The 23,927-nt window shown below is 41.1% G+C and overlaps 2 protein-coding genes across 6 annotated transcripts in view; one reads left to right on the top strand and one right to left on the bottom strand.

Annotated features, from left to right (window-relative positions):
- Nucleotides 1–233: 233 nt before the first annotated feature.
- Nucleotides 234–8,031, top strand: slc66a3 (solute carrier family 66 member 3). Its single transcript, XM_062396655.1, has 7 exons — nt 234–489; nt 2,353–2,435; nt 3,536–3,605; nt 3,727–3,784; nt 4,937–5,057; nt 6,102–6,143; nt 7,565–8,031. Exons 1-7 carry the CDS (start codon nt 344–346, stop codon nt 7,663–7,665), a joined length of 621 nt encoding a protein of 206 aa, XP_062252639.1. The 5' UTR covers nt 234–343; the 3' UTR covers nt 7,666–8,031.
- A 326-nt stretch (nt 8,032–8,357) lies between these two features.
- Nucleotides 8,358–23,927, bottom strand: part of rock2a (rho-associated, coiled-coil containing protein kinase 2a) — a 35,353-nt gene continuing 19,783 nt past the window's right edge. Inside the window, exons 14-33 of one of the 5 annotated variants that reach the window (XM_062396653.1) lie at nt 23,030–23,121; nt 22,360–22,606; nt 20,435–20,541; nt 19,343–19,502; nt 18,353–18,513; nt 17,971–18,155; nt 17,774–17,843; nt 16,746–16,849; nt 16,400–16,586; nt 16,132–16,225; nt 15,949–16,043; nt 15,527–15,718; nt 15,229–15,397; nt 13,920–13,990; nt 13,737–13,825; nt 13,521–13,599; nt 13,117–13,384; nt 12,381–12,594; nt 10,714–10,770; nt 8,358–9,705 (exon numbers count right to left, since the gene is read on the bottom strand). In XM_062396653.1, the coding sequence (XP_062252637.1) occupies nt 9,702–9,705; nt 10,714–10,770; nt 12,381–12,594; nt 13,117–13,384; nt 13,521–13,599; nt 13,737–13,825; nt 13,920–13,990; nt 15,229–15,397; nt 15,527–15,718; nt 15,949–16,043; nt 16,132–16,225; nt 16,400–16,586; nt 16,746–16,849; nt 17,774–17,843; nt 17,971–18,155; nt 18,353–18,513; nt 19,343–19,502; nt 20,435–20,541; nt 22,360–22,606; nt 23,030–23,121 (2,645 nt within the window). In that variant the 3' untranslated portion in view covers nt 8,358–9,701. The other 4 variants (XM_062396651.1, XM_062396649.1, XM_062396654.1 and 1 more) reach the window with 4 other exon arrangements.

Genomic DNA, 23,927 nt, shown 5'->3' on the forward strand with positions numbered 1-23,927 from the left:
AGCAAAGAAGACTGCCATCAAAGTAAAGGATCTTTCTTCCATCTCATTCGTGATTTTCCGTGATTATCCGCGGTTGTCTCTGAACCCATTTTGATGTGCCGTTTCATTTGTTTCAACCTTTGCACTTTTCACTCAACACATGTATCGCAACGGTGGCACGATATTCTACTTCTGGGTTACCTGCTTTTATTTTGAAAGTGTAAAAGGAAACTTGTTCGTGAATGATGTTAACGATCAGCAGCAGCAGTAGCAGTGATAGGTAGCAGCACATCTGGCTGTGGGTCGAGGTGAAGTCCTCAGAGATCAGCCTGTAAACAGTAGTTGTGCGCGAACAGAGCAGAAGATGCAGCCGGACACGCTGTTGCACGTCGCTAACGTCAGCACGCTGTTTGTGTGCATGGTGCTGAAGTTCCCGCAGATCTTCGTGCTGATCAGAGTCAAGTCATCCAGCGGCGTGAGTCTCCCCAGTCTGCTGCTGGAGCTCACCGGGTAGGACAGTGTGTGAGTGAGTGCGTGCGTGTGTGGGTGTGTGTTAGGGTTGGTCATCACAACCCTGGGTTCAGTGGGATTCAATCATGTTACGTTGTCTTCCTGTTCAGCAGAGTGTGGATCCCATGTGCAGAAAACCACACATCCAGACTCCTCTTAAAATCTGTCAAATTGATCGTTTCCTTTTTGTTTTTAAGGGCCTACATCCTCCTAACTGTGATTTAGGACCAAACACTGAATCCCTAGTACATGGAGGAAAATTCGGCATAGATCTGATCCACCACCTGCCTGTTAACATCCTTATAGAACGTTAGAACTATATTAAAGCCCCACCATCCTCCCGCCCCTCTGGTTGCGTCATGCAAATCCCTCCAGCTCATTCATTTGATTTTTGTAGATTAATTGTTAAATAGGACACGAGCAGATTGTCTCCTGTTTGCTCACTGAATGACATTTAAGGCACACAACTCAAAAGCTGCCTTTTAATAAAGAATAAGAATCCCACTGTGAAGGCCTCACATTAAATAATTGTTGTTTTTATGATCTGAAGACTTTATGAGGAGAAAGAAACTGTCTTCTTTTTGGTCTGCTAGTCCCAACATCTGGATGAACCAGTTGTATTGTGTTTTTCTCCAATGTATATGCGTCCACTTGTTCCCCAGGATTGTTTGTTGTTTAGGACTAAGCATCTTTGTGTCTGCCCGCCTGTGTAATTTGTCAGTGTCCTCTCTCTCCTCTGTGCCTGGCAGCAGCTGCTCTGACCTCAACGTCTCCGCTATGTGGGTGAGCGACAGGCTGCCGTCATCGTGCATGCTTCAGGGAAAGAGCCGAGCCTTATCAAAGCTGCACTGGAGGAGATGTCTATGCAGCAGTGCTTTTATTTTCTTGATATAAATTACAAAGCAAGTCTGCAGTCCAGAGGAAAGAAAACCTCCCTGGTTAAACATTCATTCACCCTTGTCATCTCTAATGGATCTCTGGTATCAGGCATTGTCACTTTGTGGGACGAATCTGGATTTACAGAGTATGACCACATAGTAAAGTTGCAGTAAATCATCATGTTCTTGCTCCGTACAAAATGAAAGCCCAGATTAAATCAGCGGGCAGTCTGCTTTTATCGATCAACACGTCTGGCTGTGAAATTATTCCACTGGCAGCTTGAGATTTGCAGCGTTCAGATTCAGACCTCTTCATTATCCAGCCTTGTCTGAGAGCAAAAAAGCTGAATCAAAATAATGGCAAAGTGCCGCCATCGACTGTGCTTCTGCTAACATTACGAGTCTTTGTTCAGATAAAACCCCTGATAAAACTCATAGCTGACTTAATGATCCATGTCGGTGTAAAACTCAAATCTGTCTCTTGAGCGGCAGTCTGTGAGACAGATCTTCTTTTTTAGACATAGGCTATTCTCAGAAAGCGACTTCTACTTCTAACGTGTGAAATATCCTGGTTCAGCTTTCCTCTCAAATGACACGTTTGATTGTTGAGCATCATGGCAGCTTCACCTTGCATCTGTTTCCGAGCCTTCACCGTGCCTGCTCATAGAAACCTACACACACAGCCTGAAAGCACATGCATCCAGCTTTATTTTAGCTTGATAAAAAGGATCTTCTACTGTGGAGTCTCTGAAATTGTTTCACTCAAGGACGAGAAAAGATCTGGCTGAAGAAAACTCCATCCCCAGTTTGTTTATTGTGTTTGGTTACCAAGCAGTCGATCAGTTAGATGACACCTGAGCTTCAGCAGTGAAAATCCTCTCCACTACATTGCTCACTGTGTATGTGTTTTGCTTTTGAACGTGGCTCCTGTGTTTCATTTAAATCAGTGAACAATAACCTGACCTCATGTTCTGTTGCTTCGCAGGTACATTGTGTTTGTAACATACCAGATGTACTATGACTACCCACCTCCAACATACTTTGAGTATCCCATCCTCATCGCTCAGGGTGAGTCGTCCGACGTTATGTGATGTCCTTCAAAAGGGTTCGGCTGGAAAATAGGTTTTAGATTCTAGGGACATTTTTCAGAATCAGATTTATTGTCATTTTTATGAAATACAGGCAACTTACATATATGCAAAATAACACTCTCTGCAGATGTAGTTTTAATCTAGACTCCTTGATTGTGCTGAATGTCATAAGCTAATCTCTACAGCACGTGTCTATTAGACATGTTTACATGAACACCAGTATTCTGATATCAACCCAATTAAGTCAATAATCTGAGACTCTATCATGTAAACAGCCTTTTCTGATTATCTAAACCTGAATAAGATCAAAGTCAGAATAAGATATAATCAAATTAAGACATGTGGAGTATTCCAACCTTGGAAATGTATTTTGTTAACCCCCCTGTTCTCAAATTTTCCACCATTGTTTATCCTTTGGCCAACAAAGAAAATTGTTAACCAAGTTACTTAAACAAACAAGTTACTTCTTTAAGTAAAACATAAGCCTCCGCCCACCCCCTTATACATCCACAACACCTGTTATGTTACGATAGAAAAAAAAATTTGAATGATTTTATTTGATTTTAATGGATTCGTGTTATTTCCAGGTACACATTTTTGTTATTTATAATAATAAACAACCAGACACCAATTTAAACATTTAGAAAGGTTTTATTTTTAAATAGTGCCAGTTTTATGCCAACCGTTAATTTAATATACAGGTGACAATAAATCAGTAGATAATGTTTATGGTTGATATGATCAATTACTGATAGGATGTGAGAACGCCATAGTCATAAGCATAGAAACTATGCGTAGAAGGAGGTATTGAACTAAGTGAGAACCACAGTAAGAGAAAATCTTCCCGCACGTCAGAGCTCAGTTTATATCAACCCCACATCTCTGACATCTCAACTCTGGTGGAGTCACATATCATTCCTTCAAAAGCAGATTTGTTTAATGAGGCAGTGAAATCATGTAACGGTTTATCAGTGATCCGTGAATGAGAAAATCCAAGCCAGCCCTGTGAAGCATGCAGTCCGTCGTCATTAGCCCTGAAGAGCTCGGGCCGTGTTCTAACCTGTCCTGTGTCCTCAGACGCCGTCCTCCTGCTCCTTATTCTTCACTACAGCGGCAGTCTGCAGCAGAGCCTCCTCTACACTCTGTTGTATCCTTCCACCGCACTGTTGCACTTCCCTAATAAGTGATCGTTGAAGAAAATCAATGAACCCTCGGCCTGTGCTGATTTTGCTACGCCACCTGTTACTGCCTTAACGTAGTGTGTGCAGGTTTGTCGGAGGCTGGAGGCTCCTCACCGTGGAGAAGTGGATCATTGACCTGGCTATGGTAATAAATCTGTGCAACATCAATCATAAGTCAGCATGTCAGAGAGTGAGCGGAGGGACGGTGTGCCATCAGTCAGGAGCAAGGAGGCGGAGGCTTGAACAGAAAGTTACCCAGACATCATTGCACCGGCTGTGTCCCAGGGAGACGCCCAGATCGTAGAAATGCCAAGTAGTCCTGTTGTTCGATGACAGGAAGTCTGGAGGCCTTTCTACATGTCAGTGAGAGCAGTGATCCCACAACACTTTATTCTCTGCCAAGTTTTTAGATGCTTCGGAAAGTTTTTTACACTCAACTAAAGGCCTGCGGGTCGCATTTTACTCAGACATCAGTTAACGGTCGAGTGTGAAGGATTCTGAAGGATCTATGAGCAGAAATGGAATATGATATAAAATATGTTTACCATATAATTAGTGTATTATCACATGAAACTAAGAATTCTTGGGTTTTCTCTACGTTAGAATGAGGTTACAGACACACCGAACACTGGCTCCAAAGAGGTCCTTTCACATTTTTGTTACCTGAAGGCCACCGTAGATCCTCGTCTCAAGACTGTACATAAAGATGGACAACATGTCTCCACTTTCTCCCACTTTCCAGAAGTGAAACCGAAATATCCCAGATACAAATTGTGCGAATAATTCATTCAGGAGCCAGAGTCGATCAGGGCATGGAGCCTCAGTAGTGAGGTCCCACTTCTTTCTTATCATGAGTCAGTCTCACCTGTCAATCATGGCGTTTCACCCCAGAGGCTGTTTGTCCACTTTGAACCATGCACTCTGTGGGCTCACCTGTTGGCTTTCCACACAAACGAGTCAGTGGAGGAGGATCCACCGACAAGCGCAGCTACATCAAACGTATTCAAACAAATCGCTTGTCAGGTCAAACTCGCTGGACTAGAAAAAGTGACAGTGTAATAAGAACTACCTAAAACAACAGAAACTAAATTCATTTGAATTTTTAGTTTGGCCTATGCGCCAATGAAGTAACATAGAGAAAGCAGGATTCATGACCTATTCTGCAGCCAACCACCAGGTGGCGATTGAGACACTTTGGCTTCACTCTTGGGGAGCTGTAATGTCATCCATCTTTTAATTACTGTTCTTTGCAGCCTCTTTAATTTTTCACACTGACCCTCTCTCTCTCCCTCCTCAGAGCCTGTGCACATTCATCAGTGCAGCCAGTAAATTTGCACAGCTGCAGTGTCTGTGGAGATCTAAGGACGCGGGGCAGGTTAGCGCCCTCTCCTGGAGTATGGCCACCTACACGTGTATGGGTGAGTGGAAAAAAAACACTAGTCCCCAGTGTGTTTATCTTTTACTGCACATTACATTCTGTAGACCTTTTATCATCCTGATAAACCTGCTTTCAAAGAAGCATTTCTCAAGTTAATGCTAACATTTATCTATGGAAACTATTTTAACCTCCACGAACATATTTTTGGACATAAGGTGGAAACAGAACTGAGCTGTGCAGATATCTGAATGTCTAATATCCAACATAATAACATTAATTAAGATGTTTTAATTCGCTCTAGTTCACAGCTCCTGAAGGAAGCATCAGTCTCATTAGCTGCTAGATGCTCCGCTATGATCAGCAGCTAGTCGTAGACTTGGGCTGCTGACAGACAGGTGGCATACACAGGTTTTCTAAAGCTTAAAAGCAGACCTGTGCAACTTTTAAACTAATTTTTTGGGCGCAGACATCTGCATCCTGTGGAAAATCTGCAACAACCAATTAAAGAGCAGCGCATCCACTTGGCTGGGTGCCCCACACCAGGAAGTATTATGTTTTTAGAGAGAAACTAACCAAATACAAAAACAACTTGAAGTGCTTACAGTCTAACAGAAGCATTTTAAAAGGAAATTATCATTATATAATTTGTTGGACAATTGTTATGCAGGCATTTCTCAGGATGTTGGAGGAGCCGTAGTGCCCCAGTATTAACCAGCCACCACTGCTGGTAGACCAGGCAGAGAAAGGCTGCAGAAATATTCTTACAGCGGCTGTAGCTTTTCTGATTTACTGTAATGGAACTTAATTATTTTGCAAGTCTGGAAAGTTTAAGATGACTGAAACCTGTGAAGATAATAAAAAAAGTCATGGAATGCTTTACACAGGCGCGTTATCAATTTATGAGACGTTTTCCCCCTTCTCCCTAAAGTACTGTTGCTGTGATGTTTAAGTTCATGAATATGTATTAAACTATTTACTCAGCTCCTAATTTAATAAATTAACAATTCAACACTTCATTAATAAAATATCAGACGCTCTCTTGGATAATTAGGAAGTCATTAACTCGGCTGCCTCTTTGTTTCAGCACGGATCTACACCACCATGGTGACAACTGGAGACATGCAGGGTAAGAGACTGAATTACAAACGACTGTGGGATCATTTGAGCCGACGCATCCCACATAAGGATCCTAAATTGTCTCTTGAAAAATGATTAGTTCTCTAAATATTTATGATCTCAAATTTGACAGGAGGTAAAGATTTTCTTTTTCATGTCATGTGCTGCTGGTGTTTTGCTTCTGAAGAAACAGAGCAGGAGTGAAGTTCTTTAAGAAGGCAGCAGCTTCTGAGCGCTCGGTCTGTACTGTCGACCATGTTCAGTCAGAATTTCAGGCCTTTGCTCCCCTGAGGTAAATTTTAGTTTTGAATTATTTTTTTTACAAAAAAGATGTGTAGCTCTTACATATTTTCAAAGGAGAAAATGCAGTAATCTGCCGTCTCAAATATGAAGTAGGATTTTATTCAAGGTAGGTGTTTCTGTGATCAGGAGGAAAGTTTTGATTTTCACAAGAGGCATTTTTGTACAACGTGAAAAAAGTGCTGCTGAATTGGAACCTTGATATTGATTAAGGCCAAAGGAATTCTTTGCATGCCCAGTTCAGTGCAGTACTTCCTCTGGGAACACACAGGATGTAGTGTAAAAGATGGACAACTAGGTCAAGAATGTGAGCAGAGGTTCTAACGGCCACTTCTCAAAACAGTACGAGACGTTTAAACTTTGGCTTCTTCAATTTGTGGAGCCTGTATTTCCTGCAGAGGACAATCTGATGATTTAATGGAGTGACTGAAATCATTATGTACCCACTAGTTCCACGAACCTCTTGTCTGTATGTGAGAATATATCGCAAAGCCATCATCTTATCAGCTTCACACCTGCCATGTGTATTGTTAAGGGCCCAAGAAATGGAGGTCAGGTTTGGTATGATTAGTCAGTGTGATACTTTGGATTTTCATAAAGTCAGAATAAACAGGCGATCTGCAGCCGTCAGTGAGGGCGGGGCAGTGTAGCTTCACACTGCAGAACGAGTTGAACAGGTTTATGCTTTACACCAAGCTTTTATTTTGAAAAGTTGTGAACTCGGGTCTGAATCTTGTTGATTCATTATGATAAAAAATAACCATTTAAGATCAATAACTCAAACTTGTATACAAACCCCTCATGTGAAGTAGTGACGCATATTCAGTTTCATTGCATGAAAGGCTTTGACTATAAAATCTTCACTGCAGATAAAAAACCAGGTAGGATGAACAGGTTTTCCAACTTCACTCTGCACCGAAGATTGTTTATAAAAACCTCTGCACACAACATTCTTAAAATGAAACCCAGGGACCATGTCAAGCTTTTATCAGACGCAGGAACATTCACGTCAGCAGCTTTTAACTCACAGATCCTTCATTTAGCAGTAGAGTTAAGAATCTCCACATGGATGAATCACAGTGAACAGTTCCCATCGTCTTATTTCTGATGAACTCTCTGCCTTTGTCACAGTTCTGGTGCGGTTCATCGTCATGACGCTGCTGAACCTGTGGGTGCTGCTCACCGTGCTCTACTACCAGAGGCACAGCCGCAGCGCCAAGAAAGACGACTGAGCTGGATCCAGAGTTTATTCAGGGTTACTTTGGAACAAGGCCTGCATCGACAGACATCACACTGACGGGTCGCAGCCGCATTGTTGTAGAATTCTTTCCCATTTTAAAACTTTTTTAACATTTTATCCCAGTGTTAAAGCTGCACATTTCTTTCTTAACATTCCAGTGACTAGTTATCTTTATTCACCTGTAGTGAGGATAGAGACCAATGATCCTTACTGCAAGTGTTAATTACTAGATCAGCAAGAGCAAAGAATATCTGAGATCTTCCTTCTCGGGACAAGAAATACTGTATTTTAAAGAGTTTTTTACAAATGTGTAGTTCATTTCTGAACTATTTTTAATAAATCAAACATTGACGTCTTACACTGTTGTCGTACTTGAAAATCCTGGAGAAATAATCTGAAACCAAAAGGCACATCCATGTCTTTATTGTTGAAGTGGTTATTATTAAAGAGCTGTTTGGTAGCAAACATGCAATCTGGATGTAGAGCCCTTAAATACAAAGTGGACAAGGCTGTATAAATAATATGTGCACTGTATGGCATGTAAAATATATACTGTGTATATTTATAGGTATAAAACATGCTTCTTGGTTAAAGGAGAGCACTCAGCACACACTCACACAGACATACTCTCACACACTCTCACAGTTTACTTTCCAGCTGCTATATAACCCACATACACACAACAATGTGCCCAAACTCAGAGTTTGGTTATTTTTAATACAAAAATATCAGGACAAACACTTAAAAAAACTTTCAATGGAATAGTGCTGCTCAGTATTTGGACTGATGGGACATGTTTCATTACCTTCAATGTTTCTGCTTCTCTTTGATAAATTCCCCTTGACTTAAAAACTAGGTGTAACAGGTGGAGGCCTGTGGGTGACAGCTCTCAAGTGTGAGGCCTGAAAAGGCAAAACACATGCAGGTTCACTCAGAGCAGGTGGTGATGAAAGGAGGCTTCAGTCAAGTATATTTGGAAGTAATACAATGCCTGTGTGTCATCTCTGGTAAAAGCCCAGATGTACATTCAAAAAAACACAACGGAGCCGAGCTCGGATCAGAGAAGCATGAACGGTGCACCCCCCCAGAATTCAGTAAACAACAACCCTCAAAACCCACAGTGCAGGTTTGATTATGGGATTGTGAGGATCTCCATCTGATGCCATTCAGAGCAGGATTGTGTTCACTTGTAACCGTTACTGGAGTCACGACAAACGACAGCAATCCAGTGATTCTGAGCGCGCCACAAATCAGAAATCTGAATGAGGGGCACTCCAGGAGTTGTCTGCTCGAATCCGCGAGGAATCTCACACTCCTTCCCCCGCCTCACTGACTTTCCCAGAAGTCACAGCTTGTTCGCTTTAAGTACCTCATTCAAGTTTCTGCGACCCAGTGTGGACACGCCCCTGAAAGCAGAATGGTGAGAAGCAGGAAGCTACAATCAATGTTAAAGAGTTTGAATAAGTACAGATACTGTATCTAGGATCAAGTTCAGCCGTGGGTCAACTAAATACAGAATTGACTATCTTCTGAGTGTAGTGTTCCCCCATTAAAACCTTAATCATTTAACACACAAAAATTTCCTTTTTTTCTTATTTGGCCGCGAGATTTCCAAAAGGTGGAGTCAAGAGTTGTCCTGTTGGGTCCTTAGCTCAGGCAGCGTGTCTTGGTGAGAAGTGTTGAGGTAAGAATAATCCCCTTCTTGTCAGCCCTAGTCGAGTTTATAAGAGCTCTCTCTCGTGTTGCGTGGGCTCCTCCAGCCCCTCCCTTTAGAGACACCCATGTGTCCTCGTCTCAGGCCTGGGAGAAGACTTCAGCTCATAATTCAACCGCTGAAGGTCGATGAAATGGTAAAAAAACGACTTTGTGACTGTCACAGGCTGAAGCAGGACAGGGGGGTGGGGGTTGTGGAGAAGTGATGTGGAGTTCAGTGTGCTGATCTGCAAACAGAGCTTTGTATACACAGTCTTTGATTTAGGAGGAAACACATCCCACCACCTCGAAGATGCACCACACTCCCAAGCAAGGTTAACTGGAAGAGGAGAGACAAACAGATGCAGGGGTTAGTACGAGCAAATCCTGAACGAGACAGCAGGAAGATTGAAGATTTAAATGACATCAACTGAAGAATCCTGAATCACTCGTTCTACCTTTCATCCGTCTTCAGACCTTCTACAGTTAATCTATGCAGGAGTCCCTGGTTTATTCACAGACCTTACACATACACACCTGTCAATAAGAAACCACAAAGCCCCCTTTTTCCATAGATACCAACTCAATACCAACGGTGAAATGTGTGAGAGATTCTGTTTCTGACACTTTAAGATATCAAGTACTGCCCAACCAATGATGTGTTTCTTAAGGCCATTACTCATATTTGAGACTTGAAATATAAATATCATATGAGCAAAATCTCAATATATTGGCTGAAATCTGTTTTAAAATTGTTGTTGGTAGATATCCTTTACATTTTCTAAGAGAACAGTTAATCAAGTTAGATTCTGATTTGGACATTTTACAGTAGAAAACTAAAGCTCTTAACAAACATATCAGCAAACACATTTGCAACAATCTAAAACCACAGGTATAACAGGCTCTGGCGTAATAGGACAAGGTATAGAATATTTTATTTTAATACATTTTATTTTAAACAATTATAAAGTAACAACATTAGAAATCCTGAGAAGATGTAATAAGTCGCATAAGTGCATGTGCAAAAAATACAAATTAAATTGATAAATTAACCTATAAAACAGTGCAACAGTGAATACAAATCTCACCCAGAGGAAAATGCTTCCCCTTCAAACCAGTAGTGAATTGACCCCAGTTGTCAGGTGAGCAGCTAAATGTTTCCTTCACATGTAAGTAACATGCACTGGGCCAAATGTAGAGTGAGTGCGAAAACACCACCACCACAAACAGACAGACAACTAGGACTGTGTCCCCACATTCACAGAAAAAACACCTCTTCTCAGGAAAGTTTTTTACAGGAAAACGTGTGGCTAAGGAAGTAAACGAAAAGGGAAGTCGTCATTTGTACCAGTGTCCAGTGTTGGAATCTCCTCGGCTCGTTTTGAAGCCGTTTGACCTGCGAGGGCTGAGGTCAGAGAACGCAAGGTCACATCGGAGAGGCAGTTTTAAGCAAGTCAACAGGACAATGTGACCAGACAAGAGCCCATTGGTCCCAAGCAGCTTTAGAAAATTATAAGATGTATGTTTCTGTAGCTGCTGTGGACAGATATCACCCCGAAGACAACATCACTTTTATGTGTCTCATGTAAGAAAACCAGGCTTCATCAATAATAGAAAAATGGTGTTTCCAAACTGAAACGATCTTTGTCAAAGCAAGCTTTTGGGCTACGTATCAGTTTCAATCCCTTACTAATACACCTGAAAACTCATCACTGGACCACTCATGAACACTTGGCATGCGAGTGCCAGTGTAAACAGGTTGGTTCAATAACTCATCTCCTCACATGTAAACAGTGTTCACAAAGACAACAGGGTCAGCAACGCTTGTAATTGATTTTCATGTTAAGTTCTTCACTTGTAGCCGAGGATAATGCCAATTGTTTTCTTCTAGAAGGGGGTCATGTTATAAGGTTACGTTGTGACTCAAAAGACCCAATCAGCAAAAGGTTATAATTGTCTATGCCATTGTTTCTGTCAGTCCAGAAGAAAGCGCTGCCCAAAAGTTTTCACACAAAAAGGGACCAGCACCGTTTCCAAATGTCTCTAGACGTATCTGTAGCAGAGTTGATGCATATTCAAATGAAAAAGTAATAGTGTGAATGTAGTGTAAGCAGCAGGGGGTCTTTAAACACTGCACTCCACTGACACTGAAATCACTGCAACACACTGCACACAGCGTTACCACATGTGGTCATCAGAAATGAATTGAGGAACAGTCATCATCGATATCATCCAATGCCCAGTGCCAGTCCTGGAGACCAAAGGCATCCAATCTGAAAGGGGAGATGAGTTCTGATGGCCAGGTAAAATTCACTTAATTATCTGTAAACCCTCTTGGTTCTGGCAACCGCTATCATGTCACGTAAAGGATGGTCCTGAGGGACACAACAACACTGGCCATAGGACGTGTAAAGAAAACATCATGCACACGCAGAGAAGAAAAAAACAACTCATCGTATTAATGCCTTGAAAATGATGGCGACACGAACACTGCTTTAGGGAACGTTTGGCCTTTCTGGAAAGTGTGTGCACTGAAGATGGGATGTTATTAGGGATCAGCCAATCAGGCCAGGAGGTATGTTTGAAATGGCCGAAGGCTAACAGTGGCCAAAAAAGGACACTGATCCAGAGGAGTCAGACTAGAATTAACCCTGACCAGAGGATATAACTCAAGATAAATCCACTTTAGATGAAATAATGGCACATTACACCAACAAGTCTCTCAAAGCCAACAAACGCAACACTGATCATTGACATAATAAATATGTCTTTAACTAAGAAGCAAATACGTGACCCCTACACCATTATACCCTGACAGATAGTATTTTCTAACTAGTCTGTATTAGATCAGAAAATATATTCTTGGCTCACTACTGACCCCGTGTGTAATCTGACATAAATTCATAAAGGACCAATATCAATCTGGTGAATGTCACTAAGAATACAATTTTTGTTTTAAATTGTATTTATTTATGTCACAGTCATCAAGTCCCACTCTCCCCTCTGCACGTCTACCTGCTCTTGCTGGTGGGGAGCTGTCGACTGGGCCTCCTCATGGACTGGCTGGGCTGCACCTTCATGGAGGCGCGTGGCGAGGAGCGTGCAAAGTGCTCTGGCGGCGGAGGCTTCTTGGGAATCTTCTTGACCAGCCGGCTCACCCACTTCTGCTGCTCCTCCTGGGTCACGGCGAGGAGCAGCAGGTTTTTGGCCGTTGACACATCGTAGTTTACTAAGGAGATGAATATTCTGTTACCTTTAATATCAGATTAATCACTATAAACAGATTCTGCATGTGTATATAAAGACTTTAAGGCTGGAAGCCTTCTGGTTTGTGTTTCTAGTTTGCCCAATCACATTTAAGTAGGCTTTGGTTGCCCACCAGTAAACGATCTGTGTGGAGAGCAAAAGAGGCCGAGCACATTGATCAAACTGCATCGGCTACCGGCTTACTAGTTCATCCGCATTCATATGACGATAGTTGTTAATAGAGATAATTTTAAATGTTGCCTAGACCTATACCAGCAACAGAAACAATTATTTGTTTAATAACAGGTTAAAAATGTGTGATAAATAATCGACACAGACCCTGATATCTGATGGCTTCACAGGAAGCCCCAAAAATACTTGTTTTCTGCCCCCAAAGGTTAATTTGTCATCAGACGACAGCCGATGCAGATTGTCATGATAAATCTTAAAGCTGCACTAACGCAGCACCAATCTTACTTCAAAGATTATTTGGGTGTAATCCTACCTTTGCAGGGAGCAATGATCTCCTCCTTCTTGTCCATGTGGTCTTTGTGGCACTTGATGTGGCAGCGCCTGCATTCCAGAGCAGGAGGCGGCTTGAACATGTTCCACAGCGGCTTGGTGCACGCCTCGCAGTTGGTGGGGAAGTGGTAGAGCGTGGGGATGAATTCGTGGCCCTTGTGGCAGATGTAGCTGGACTTCTCTCCGATGGGCAGCGGCTCCACAGGAAACTCAGGCTCCTTTTTGCACTCCCCTTCATTGGCATAAAGAATCTGGAGAATGTAGAAGAGGATGGAAGGTTTTGACACTCAAAAAATCAATCAAACATCAATTATTGCTCAGAAGTTTGGTTAATAATACGTAATATTTATTAAAAGGTGACTTTACTGAAGCAGAGCTGTGACTGACCTGGAATATCCTTGGGATCTCTTTGGCGTCTGCACGGTACACATCGGTTTGAGTGACAGGCCTCACATGGAAGAGTTTGCTTTGTGATGGAAAATAGTCTTGTTAGATCTTCGTCAAAAAACACAACAGACAACAAACTGCAGCATCTTAATACAAAACTCAACATCACTACAATGCATAACGTGAAAGTGATAATAAGTCAGGTGTCAAACTCACTCTATATCCAGCACCATGTAGGGGATGGACTGCTCTCGGTCCTGCTCGCTGTTGTAGAAGAGAATCTTCTTGCTGCTCACGACAACGTACTAGAGACAGAACAGATATTGTAAGAACACACGTGTCTCAAGGACAAACACTGTTGTACACCAACAAGCTGCTCGCTTGTCTTCTCAACAGTACCTTTTTCACCCATCCAAACTTCTTGGTGTTGTTTCTCACAGGGAGAGAGAGCCAACCTTCAAGTCTTGATTCTTAGTGACAGGAAGAAAGAGTGTGAGATGTTAAATATTGTATTGAAGCACATTGATCTCTCAGTTTCACTGTAAATTAGGAAGGCAAACAGGTTAGCTGCCTTTCTTGCTGTTTTGGGGATAGAATGGGAGCTCGACTTTCACATCATAGCACTGAACTGGTTTATTTCTGTCCTGTGTAATGCTCTGTACTTACATGGATCTAAACCTGTATATTAGGGCTGCCGCTAAAAGTCAAAGATTGACTCATCAGACACCCATCAGGGGAATGGGAGTAACACAAGTGGCCAGCGCTAAGAAGGTCTGTTCACACCTGACATTGAAAAGCATCCTGAAGGCATCTCCTGCTACCACTTGTGATCTGATCTCACTTCTTAATGCTAACACTCACAAATGTCATTTGTTTACAAAGACCAAATTATGTGGTTTTACCCAGTCTGAACTTCTAGAAGTTTCCCAGGTCACTGTGTTTACGGGTCAGAGGACGACAGCAGAGTAGGCGCATTTGCGTTCACAAAGTGAAACGAAAGTGGCCACATGCGTCTGAGACCACCTCCCGATGTGGTTTGAGTGATCCGATCTTAGTGCATTGATGCATTTGGGGACGTTCTCACCTGTAAAAACCGGCCTAAACGGGTCTCATTGTATTTGTCTGCATAGTATCTGCAGAGTGAGTTGGGCTTTCACGCTGCTCTCTGGGGTTAAATCATTACACTAGGATGTCTGCAGCAGTTACAGGCAGCTGTATAGCCTGGACTCAGCGAGTCTGAGAGAGCAAATTCAATACAACAGTCTGTAACTAAGGTTTGACATTTATAGTTGGCAGAAATTTGTTGCACATTTCCAATGTGTTGTTAGTGTAGTTAGAGATAACTTGGCTTGTTTACTATATCACATGAACATGTCCTGCTAACCCCTGCTGAAGAAATTAGCAGTTAACAGTGCTGCTTGATATTCCACAAAAAATAGGAAACATATCATTGCATATCTGTATTGAACTTCCAAATCAGATACTGAAATTCTTAGCTGAAGGTCAGTAAACCTGCTGCAGTAAAAAAATCATAAACACACAAACTATTTTTTTTGTTTCTTCACAAGCCCAAGGCTCTTGGAACTTAAAACAAATTTTATATAGATTTCTGTAACAGTTTTATTTTAGCATCAAGGACAGCAAATCTATTTAGTATATATGGTATGAAGCTGGCTTTATGGATTGACATCTTTAGGAAAGCTCTTACCTGCGTATGCATCATCAGTATCAAACTCTGGTCCACTGCTGACACTGGCGGAGTCCATTGATTGAACGCTGAGTGTCTGCAGGAGATTCCGCAGCTGCTCGATATCGCTGTCCTTACTGTCCAGGGCCATCTGCAGCTCGACACGCATCTGGCTCTCATCGGCCAGTTGCTGCAAAATCGAAAAAAACAGCCTCAGACACGAGGTCCAGTCAAAGAAACAGGAGAGGAAAGGACAGGAGACACTGTGCTGCACATGCTCAAAGTTTGTGGGAAGACAGGCTGTGGCTGTGCTACCTACCGCTTGCACCTCATTGATCTCTCTCTGGTATTTGATAATGGTGCTGTTGAGCTTCTCCTTCTCCGACCTCAGCTCCAGCTGCAGCTTCCTGTTCTCCTTCTCCTTTCGCCGCATGTCTGTGTCATTACCACGGCGACTGCCTCCACCACGGACCTCCTTCCTATTCATGATCTCTGCCAGCTTGTTGACGGCCTGTAGACGGACACGAGTATGACATTTCAGATTGTTTTGACAGTTAAGTAGTTTTAAGAGCTTCAGGAGAAATAACCTGCATCCAGAACCGTTGTAGTTTTTTTTTCTTTCTATGCAAACTTTCACGGTCTCAGTCAACTTCTCTGTTCCTGCTCTCAGGTCAGTCCCCCCTCCCACTTATTAAATCACACTGGCATCATCATCGACTCCTGGGGTTAAAAATGACTTACCTGAGTTTTCAGTGTCCTCTCCGACTGCAGCTGCTTCTCAAACATTATCTTACTCTGGCAGATCAGCTGCTCCCAGTCCTTTGACTTATCGGACTCTGAAGAAACAAAGACACAAAAATGGATGTCAACCTTGACAAAAATAATAAGCTTGCGTAATATACAAAGTTGAAACATTGTAAACACCTTCTATTGCCTCCTTCAGTTTGTTGTTCATCTCCTCCTTCTCGTTAGCGAGGTTGGCGACGTCACTGGTCAGGGTGCGATTGGCCTCCTCCAACTGCAGCAACAGAAGAGATATGAATAATGAGCCACATATGCTGTCTATAGATGATACTGCCTGCCACTGCTATCTGTCCAAGCACAACACTAGCACTTATTTTCATTTCCACTGTGCCTTTATAAAGCTTGAGCGTGCGTCTACCTACGTGAGTCAGAGGTTAATGTGACTCACCGAACTGATGGTGATGTCCTTCTCGCTGAGCTCTTGACGATGCCGGGCCATCATTTCCTTCAGTTCCAGCTCCTTCATTATTTTCTCCTTCTCCAGGTCGGAGTACTGCTCCTCAGCGATGGAGCGCGCCAGTTGCTCTGAATCCGCTTTTGTCAGAGTGATCTCAAGCTGAGCTGCCAAAGAGTCCCTGGAAGAAATCGAAAATGATTAAATAAAATCAACAACTGGACAATTACTAATAACTTACAGAGAACATAAACTTCTCATTCACAGTTGTTAATTAACGAGTCAAGTAAATTGGATTGTCTTATTTGTTTAAAATCGATTTAACAGATAGTTAAAGCACCTCTCCTCTTGGAACTCCTGCACAGACTGCTGGACATCTTTGTGGAGTTTGTTCCTCTCTTCACAATCTTCCTTCAGTTCACGCACCTGGGTCTTATACAATGTCTGAAAAACACAGGAAACACAAATACACCTCACACTCAGATATTACAGTAACATATTATTACACAGATGTATGTACTGGCAGTCTACCCCTGACATTCACCACAGCAAGAGAAGGAAAATTTCTTAGATGCATTTATGTTGTTCCGGAATCTTAATGAATAAATACAGTGCGTAAAGGTAAATTGATATACTAAAAAATTGGAAGGAAAAGGGAAACAATGCAACCTTCATCCTTACGACAATATTTTAATTTGAAAAAAATGACAACAGGGACAGCAACGCTCGTGATGGATTATCCATTTTCTACTGTACACTGGTAGCCAGAAGTTATAGGAGCCTGATGAATTAGCAAAGGCTACGTCACAGGTGAAAAGACCCAATCAACAAGCGGTTTCGAGAGTCTACGGCATTGTTTCCACACATCTCAGCATGCAGTTTTGAAATCAAAATAGGGCCAGCAGCTTTTCCAAACAAGGCTCTGAGACTTTAGAGGAAACAAGGCATATCCGTAGAAGAGTTGATGCATTTAAAACGTATTAGTGTGGACTTAGCCTAAATTAAGTTCTAGGGAATTATTTTACCCTCTGATCAGGAGGTGGTACTTGAAAGTAGAGGAAACTTTGGGGTGGGTCTTTCAACGCTGAAGATGCCTGATGCAGCGTATTCCAGTTTTTAGTCTCAGATAAAAATTTGAGCATTTTCAGCTGAAACGTGGCTTAAATCCGAAAAAAATTGACAAATGGAACTCTGGTTCAATCCACATGAAAACGTGCATAAGCTACTGACATAAAAGGAGCATCATTCTGATGGCTCTTTAGAGATCACACACACACACACACACACACATAACGTTAGATGCAGAACCATGATGGGACGCTCTCTTTCATTTGACATTGGTAATTACAGAGTAGAATGAAGACTCACAGAAAAATACTGTTCGGCTTCTAACTGGTCCTGCAACTCCTTCATTTGCCCGTCTGTGTCCTGTCGTTCTCTGTAAACCAAAACCAAAACCATTATTCACCATCCTCGCTCAGGCAGCATGATGATCACAGCATGTGACTATGATGGCTTGAATAGAGAGAAGTGCGAACAAAGAGAAAAGTAGAATGTTAACTGACTTGCGCAGCTCCTGGTTCTGTTTCTCCAAGCTGCGTTTAATGTCCAGCAGGTGGTTGGTTTCCTGTTTGAGCTGTTTCTCTGAGGTTTTCAAAGCATTGAGCTGCTGGTTCTGAGACTTCAAGTCGTTCTGAGTCAGGGTTCTCTTCTGGATCTCCTGCTCGATCTTCAGGGTCAAATTCTTTACCTGAAGGAATTGTTTTGTTAAGAATACTGAATGGTTTTTTTTTTGTATAAAATTACATTTTAACCTACATATGAATGACAGTTATTTCTCTCCACCTCAGAATTGTCAAGCTGTTACATAAGGTGTCAGATTTGTTTTCTTTTGGTGGCATTTAATATGCACTTCTGTGGTCTGTAGCACAGAATATAAACACTCACCTCCTCAGTGAGGCGGTCCTTATGTCTTCGTAGCTCATCTAGTTTCTGTAAAGCCTGTTTATAGTCACAGTCCATCATGCTGCTGTGTTTCTCCAGCTCCAGGATTCTGTTCTCCAGACGCAGTTTGGCTGATCGCTCCTCCGCCAGCTTCTGCTCCATCTCTGCATCAGGGTTAAAGACAAGAGGAGATGATGAGGATGTGAGGAAGACAATGAGTTTAATTTAAGATTTTTACACACTGGCTAATGGACAGCAGGAATGCAGACATGCTGGGAAAATAATTTAATGCAGCCTTTAAGACCAGCAATAGATAATATATAAATATATATACCTGTCAGTGTTTTTATTTGTAAACAAACCATCCCAAAAACAACTGAAATAAATTATTTGTAACATTGCAAGATGTTGCATTTGCAACATTTCTTAATGTTTATTGATCATAAATGTATTTTCTTGTACTGATGGGATTTTGCATTGCCAAGTAAAAGGTTCATTATATGTATATGCCAACAATATAGTCATACTAAGAACACAGACAAGTATTTGACAACTATTCACACTATTAAAAAAATTCCCGGGAAAATGATTCATGGATCTTCAAAAAAAAAAATCGGCACTATTAGGGAACTGATATTTCTGAGTGTTTGAAATTTGGTGCAGCTTGACTGAATTTAAGGAGACCATTGGGCCTTGTTGGAGGTATGCACTCTACTGAGTGCCTAGTTAAATATATATTAATATCAAAATTTCAATAACCAAATGCCCAGTGGATGACTAACCTCATACCAATACTTAATTATATCAAATTACAGAATTAAGAGCTGAGTATTTCAAACGTTCCCTTTCTGCACAAAGTCAGGGATCATTTCAGGAAGTTTGATTCATTTCTAAATCGGTCTCCTTCACAAGATGTATTGCCTGTTACCATCAACACACTGTTGAAGTAAAGAAGAGCACATCATCCAGGAAACAAAAGGTCGGCGCCCTCACCCTTCATGGACTCTGACTTGGCTCCTTCGATGGTAACTTTGATCTTGCTCTTGTCGGCCAGCATTGCCCTGGTGGCCTTATGAGACGTCCCCTCCTGCTCCAGCTCCTGCTGCAGCACCTTCAGCTTGTAGGTCAAATCAATCTCTTGGTTGCTCTTCTCCTGGACAGAGACATAACAAGGAGAGACATGATGTGATGAACTCAATGACACTCCAGAAGCAATTCATCTGGGCATCGCAAAAACACTAACACACACGTAGGCGTTCTGAAGCTCGGGAATTTCTGACAACATGTTGTTAACACATTTTATTATTATAGTATAGTGTAATATTTTAATGGCCTGATCTTATCTATAATGTTAGTGTACTATGTTTTAATGCAATAAAAGGGCAGCTTGAATTGTTCAGCGAAAGAAACTACCAGTAGCTGCGGAACATCTGTTTGTTGCTTTATTTTTCCCTTAGTCTTAAATTAATCTGTTTAACTTTTAATTGCACTGCATGTATTTTTAGTCTGTGGAGCACTTTGTTAACATGTTTTTTGAAAGGTGCATTGCAAATAAAGCATATTATTATTAATGTGCGTTTCCTAAAGTAACAATAGAATAAAAAGTAGGGCAACGATTATTTTGCAAGTTATATAGCAATTATGTCGCCACTCTTTATATAATATCTAAAGAATGACTTTTCAATCATTGAATCATTGAGTAGATAAAAGTCTGTAGTGAACTTTGTAGTAAAACAAATTTTAAGGACAAACCAGACTGGCCAGAATGCTTCAATAAAAGAGTTTTTCATTGATGCTAAATAACTTAAAAGGTTTAGTGAATAAAAAACAATCGGAATGTAATTTAATGTAATATAGCGCTTGTGTTATCTTAGCAGTTTATCTCGATAATTTCAAAAATAAGATGATGGGAAAATAACAAAAACAACATATACTATATATTATTTTTAATGCCTGGGGTAAAGGAGACTTCACATAGATTAGGCCTTCCTTAAAATGCTAAACAATAAAGACTAATAAATTCACAAATCAATAAAGAAAGAATGTGGTGAATTGTGTCATTTCCACTCAGATTGTTTTATTTACCTTCTCCAGATCAGTGAGTTTCTCCTGAAGTTGCCTCTTCTCAGACTCAGATTTGGACAGATTCTGTCTCTGCTGACGAGCCTCATCCTCCAGACCAGAGATTCGTCCTGAAAAATGAGTCCAAGAGAATAATCCTCAGAAACACATTTCCAAAAAAAGAAAATACATCTAACACGGGTCTATTAAACTAAACTAACAAAATGGCTTGCAAAACAAGTTTTCACCCAATCAAATCCCCAGACAGCTGTCTTTATTATTTGTTTATATACAAACACAATACCCTAATTATGCAAACAAATCAGCTTAAAGCAACATTTTGATTCTGAATGTTTATGTTGTTAAAATGAAATGTTTTCTTCTCCAAAATCCTGGTTCATTGTACAGAGCTGTTCGTGGCGGATTATATTACAGCAGCAGACAGAGCTAAACGAAAGCTGACTGCCGCAGTTTCACGCTCCAACAAACACAGACCTGGGTGTGATAACTGAGCTCGGTTTGACCTCACTTTAATTCACACAATCTGATAAAAGCTTTCATATGACAGTTTAAATGGCCTGAGAGCTGCTGTAATCAGATTATGGTTGAATTATTAGCCCCGACGTAAACAAACTCACTGAAACGATTACACAAATGCATCCTGGGAGCTGACTGGGACAACCACAGCCTGCTACTGTCTCACATTGTCCCAATGCAATAGAGCCACTGGTCATTATGTCACTCGACAGCTTTGGAGAGTGGCTCAAATCTTGTATCTGTAAATATTAGATGTATTTGTTCTCGTTAAATCTGGACTAATTGTCTGTGGCTCTGTGCAGAACCTCCAGACAAACCCTTATAAAGACTTTAACCAAGACACTAAAATCAATCTCCAGACGCGTGCACACACACAGACACAAAGGTAGTGAATGTGTTTGTTTGCTGAATGGATTCTGATGACAGCTGCTCTGCAGTGCAAACTCTTACTTAAGGCCTGGAAAGTCTCTTTGGTTCCCTCAGTGTTTGTGTGGCACGTTGCTTTTTCTCACCCAGTTGCCCTCATAAATTTGCCACATAAGCTTCAAGGCAGGCAGAAGGAAAATGACTTGAAAATGAAAGTGGCAGAGATTTCTGCGCGAGGCGTGTAATAGAATTTCCATCTCATAAAAATACAAGTAACCAAATCAGCAATACCTCAAAATAGTATTTAATACACTGAGGTGCTGAGGCTGCTGTGCAATTTTCAGCCTGCAAAGCTGCAATCATAAGCTTATTCCAAATATTTATTACCACGTTGTTCTGATCATTCACATTCTTATATTAGATTTAGATGGTTCTACTGTTGTTTATTGTTTTAGGTGCTTGGGAAGCACAAATGTGTAACACTCTGGTCAAAATAAGGGAATAGAAAATAATATATTCATTCTTTGAATATCCTATGCTATCATATAAGCAATTAACAGAAAAATACTTTTTTTGTAATTGTTAATTTTGTTTGAGTTTGCCTTTATCATAATGAAAAATGCAGCAGGAGACTGCTAGGGACGGACAACAACAGGGAAATGTTCAGAGAGGGTAAAACCTGCATGAAGCAGGATATAAGGTATAAATTCCACTGTGGTGATCAAGCTTTTGTTTCCACTACATCATCACCAGCGTCTGTTCTTATCACCAAAAGCTTTTGAATATTGTTGTTTGTCAATTGTTTCTACGCGTATGACACATCTTTCTCCTCCTAAAATATAGGTATTATATTTGTCCGGTGTGTTTAATGGTCATTTTCCTGCTTTATTCTAGCATTTTACTGGCTGGCAGGGAAACCTTTTCTGGAAAATGTCAGTAGCAATTGACTCAGACATTTGCATTCTCACATACAGCCCCTCTAGAAAATATCTGGAAAATGCTCAGCGCATGTCTTATATTAGCTAGAAACTGTGTGTTTAACCCACCCATGAGGTCACTGATGGTCTCTGAGCCCTGGCTGTGCTCCCTCCTTTCCGTCTCCAGAGCCGCCTGCAGGCTGATGCATTCCTTCTCCAGACTCAGCTTGCTGCGCTCCAGCACGCAGCCTTTGTCCTGCAGCTCGCGTACGTTGGCCTCCAGCTGCTGCAGCTGCTTGCTGTTCTCCGTCTGGGCTTTACGGAGCCTCATCGCCGCCTCGGACTCGGCCCGCAGCAGCGTGTTGGCCTCTTCCAGCTGACAGAAGAAGAATGAAAGAAAAATGTTAGAAGTGTTTCATTGAGTTAATCCTCTTTTTTTTGTTGTTGTCTCTGTTAACATTTATGGTATGTTGTGACACTTACACATACTTTCAGATATAATACTTTAATTTGGGATGTATAAAACACATTCTTGGTTCAGATGCATCCCTGTTCAGATGCATTTCTTCTTTACCTTTGATATCTGTTTATATCAAGGCTTTATTCCATACTATCTCCATTTTGTAGCAGTAAAACAACGTATAATCTCTTCTTCCTTTATATAGTAACCTTTAAATTGAAATATTTGTCAAGAAAAAACGTTAACGTTTATTTTACCATTATATTAAATAGATACAAAAGAACAGATTTCTTGACATTTAACTTCCCTGTCGAGTCCCCAACACTGAGCAGCACTGACCTGTTTCTGTAGGTGAATGTTCTTCTCATTGGAAATGTGTGAATTCTGGTTTCTTCTCTTCATGTCGTCCAGCTGATCTCGTAGGCTGTTGACTTTGTGACACAGAAGAACACAGACCAACACATGAACCCTGCTTTCATTAAGTCTCTAGGTAAAGCTCAAGCATGCACAGCGTTACTTATTTCATATGTACAACAGAGACTTCAGTTGAGAAGTTTAAAATGTGCATACCTAATCACCAACACTTGAAAAGAGCATGGATGATCAATTGTAGCAAAGTCAATTCTCATATAAGCAATTATAACTAGTATCAATCCTTCATTATTGGACTGGTTTGTAAGTTTAAGTGGGATCCATCAGCAACCTCACTGCTAAATGCGACTAATTCACACAGGTTCTTTAAGCGTCTGAGTATCATGGAACGGGACAAGAGTCAAATAAAAATGTGATAAATCATCACTGCAGAATATCAGCAAAGGAAAGTAAACTGATGGACAAAACAGAGTTTCCCCTTAAACCACTTTCCTCTGGTTCCAGTGTTTCCCTAAGTCCTTCTGACCAGGTGATGGCAGTGTTATCCACAGTATCTCAGTCATAAAAGTATTTTATATAGTATAATGTAATTTCTATTACCAAAAGATACAATTAGTGTATGAAATTCACATAAGTGGTCAACTTTGTACAGTTTCCTGTTTAAACCAAAACCTGTCAACACATTCATTGTAGAAAGCATTAGCTCTGCTTCCAAAATTAATTTAATTTTACGATAACTAAATCGCTACGTCACATTATTAGTATTACACACATTAGTGTATGGCATCTTGTCAGACTTTAACCAATACAAATAATATGATTATTAACCCTAACAAATAGAGTGTAAGGTCTCATATTAGGAGCT

This window comes from Platichthys flesus, chromosome 10 (genome assembly GCF_949316205.1).
Source record: "Platichthys flesus chromosome 10, fPlaFle2.1, whole genome shotgun sequence".
Taxonomy (NCBI): domain Eukaryota; kingdom Metazoa; phylum Chordata; class Actinopteri; order Pleuronectiformes; family Pleuronectidae; genus Platichthys; species Platichthys flesus.

What these genes read in the sequence shown, in the direction of transcription:
- slc66a3 (XM_062396655.1), top strand. Translation starts at nt 344, where the DNA reads ATGCAGCCGGACACGCTGTTGCACGTCGCTAACGTCAGCACGCTGTTT. An exon ending in GGCCACCTACACGTGTATGG is followed by an intron (nt 5,058 to 6,101) that starts GTGAGTGGAAAA and finishes TCTTTGTTTCAG; the next exon opens with CACGGATCTACACCACCATG. An exon ending in GACAACTGGAGACATGCAGG is followed by an intron (nt 6,144 to 7,564) that starts GTAAGAGACTGA and finishes CCTTTGTCACAG; the next exon opens with TTCTGGTGCGGTTCATCGTC.